Source organism: Apis dorsata, unplaced genomic scaffold, assembly GCF_000469605.1.
Source record: "Apis dorsata unplaced genomic scaffold, Apis dorsata 1.3 scaffold_960, whole genome shotgun sequence".
In the NCBI taxonomy this organism is placed as follows: domain Eukaryota; kingdom Metazoa; phylum Arthropoda; class Insecta; order Hymenoptera; family Apidae; genus Apis; species Apis dorsata.
In genome coordinates, this window is record NW_006264068.1 from 4,349 (window position 1) to 6,294 (window position 1,946).

A 1,946-nucleotide genomic window follows, 5' to 3' on the forward strand; every position below is an offset into this window, starting at 1 on the left:
GGAAATTTATAGAAAATTTAAAGATTATAGAAATTAAAATATAAAAGTTGTAAAAATATTCATTTTTTCAAAGCAATTTAATTTTACAGTAGTTTATGATAGTAGAATAAATCTTTTATTCATTACAACATTAAATTATTTTTGAATTTATTATAATACTTTGAATATAATAAGATATATAATTACAATATTAATTTAATATTAAATGTAATATAATTTTATATTATTTAATTATAATATTAATAATAATATAAAATTATTATATATTATCTTGTATATAATTACTTATTTAATGTTCATAAAAATTTCATAGAATATAAAAAATTCAGTGTTTAATTATTTATTATATAATATATATGTATTTTACTTTAAATAATTTAGAACAATTATAAAATATAGGAATAAAAATGAAATTTTGATGTTATATTTCAATGGAAATAATGATGATAATGCTAATTTCAAAGTACTATTTTCTTACAAGACTTTTTTTATACACTTTTTTGTAACATATAAATGAAAATAAAAAAAAACATTGCAATCGAATATTAATAAAATTTTATTTTTTCCAAAAATTAAATCCCAAACTTCCATAGATTTAGACAGATTTTTTTTATTTATTTTGTTATAATTTAAATAAAAAAATATATAAATAAAAAAAAATAATTAAATAATTTTGTTGAATATTAATGATTTTGAAAAATATAATAAAAAATTAGTTATAAACCAATTATAGATATTAATACGAATTAATTTTTTTTTATTTGTAAAATGGAATCTAATATTTTTTTTATTTTTCTCATTATAAAAAAATATTAAAAAATCAGTAAGAAAATTCGATAAATTCACATAGAATATATTAAAAAAATATATTAATATTGATTACTTATGCATTATAATTTATATCATAAATACTTTAAGTTTTATTTTACTAATTTTATTTATATATCTTTTAATAAGTAAACAAAGTATTTTATAATTTCATATTAAAATGTACAAAAAAATTAAATAAAATACAATACAAATTAATAAAATAATTATATTTAATACTAATAATAAAATATGAATTTATAAGAAATCAAATAAGTTCTGAACTAATTTCACATATGAAAATTTATTTTTTTTTTTTATATTATATTAATTTTGATTAATTTTTTAAATGTTGAATTAAAAAACGATAAATTTTAATATTAAATTTTTTTAAATCTTTTATTTTTCTTTTATTTTTTTTTATTCAAAATATATTAAAAATATCTTTTAATAAAAATTGATATTGATTTTTCTTTAAATGCTAAAATAATCAATATATAAGAATTTAAAATTGATATAATAAATGAATCTTATTTTAATAATTATATTTAAATATAATGATATAAAGAATATAATATAAATAATAATTAATCATTATTTTTGTTTTATAGGACAACGAGCATGGTATCTGGTTTTACAGGTGAAAGTCAACTAACTGTTGGTGTCAGTGGTAACACAAGCAATGTTCCACTTGGAACATTTAACTCACTTGGTACATTTAACACAAAACCACTTTCTTCAAGTTCCTCATCTACCTCTGGACGTAGTGAGGATGCGCAACAATATGGAAGTCTCCCAGGTAGTGATCATCAGAGTCACTCTCAGCAAGATGATAGTGGACCTGAGGAAAGCCCTGTATACATTTTAACTTCTGCTAAAGGTGATCGCAGTTATAAATTAAGAGATTCCAGGTAAGTTATTTTATTTCTTATTTTAAAATAAATAATAAAATATTTTTTTTATATTTGTGGAATACAAATTTAATATATAAAAATAACATATAAATATAATAATAAAAATAAATATTTAATAAAATTTATAATTTTATATCTATATATAAATTTTTAAGAAATAAATTTAAATATATTAATAATTTCTAAGATTAAATTTTAGATGATAATAAATAATAATACTTTTAG

The 1,946-nt window shown here is 15.4% G+C and overlaps 1 protein-coding gene across 17 annotated transcripts in view; it reads left to right on the forward strand.

Moving 5' to 3' along the window:
* The window catches only part of LOC102678519, a 50,315-nt gene that overhangs the window by 1,173 nt on the left and 47,196 nt on the right, over window positions 1-1,946 (forward strand). For all 17 annotated transcript variants that reach the window (XM_006623838.2, XM_006623830.2, XM_031514286.1 and 14 more), the window contains exon 2: window positions 1,419-1,718. In XM_006623838.2, the coding sequence (XP_006623901.1) occupies window positions 1,419-1,718 (300 nt within the window). The remainder of the gene's footprint in view (window positions 1-1,418; window positions 1,719-1,946) is intronic.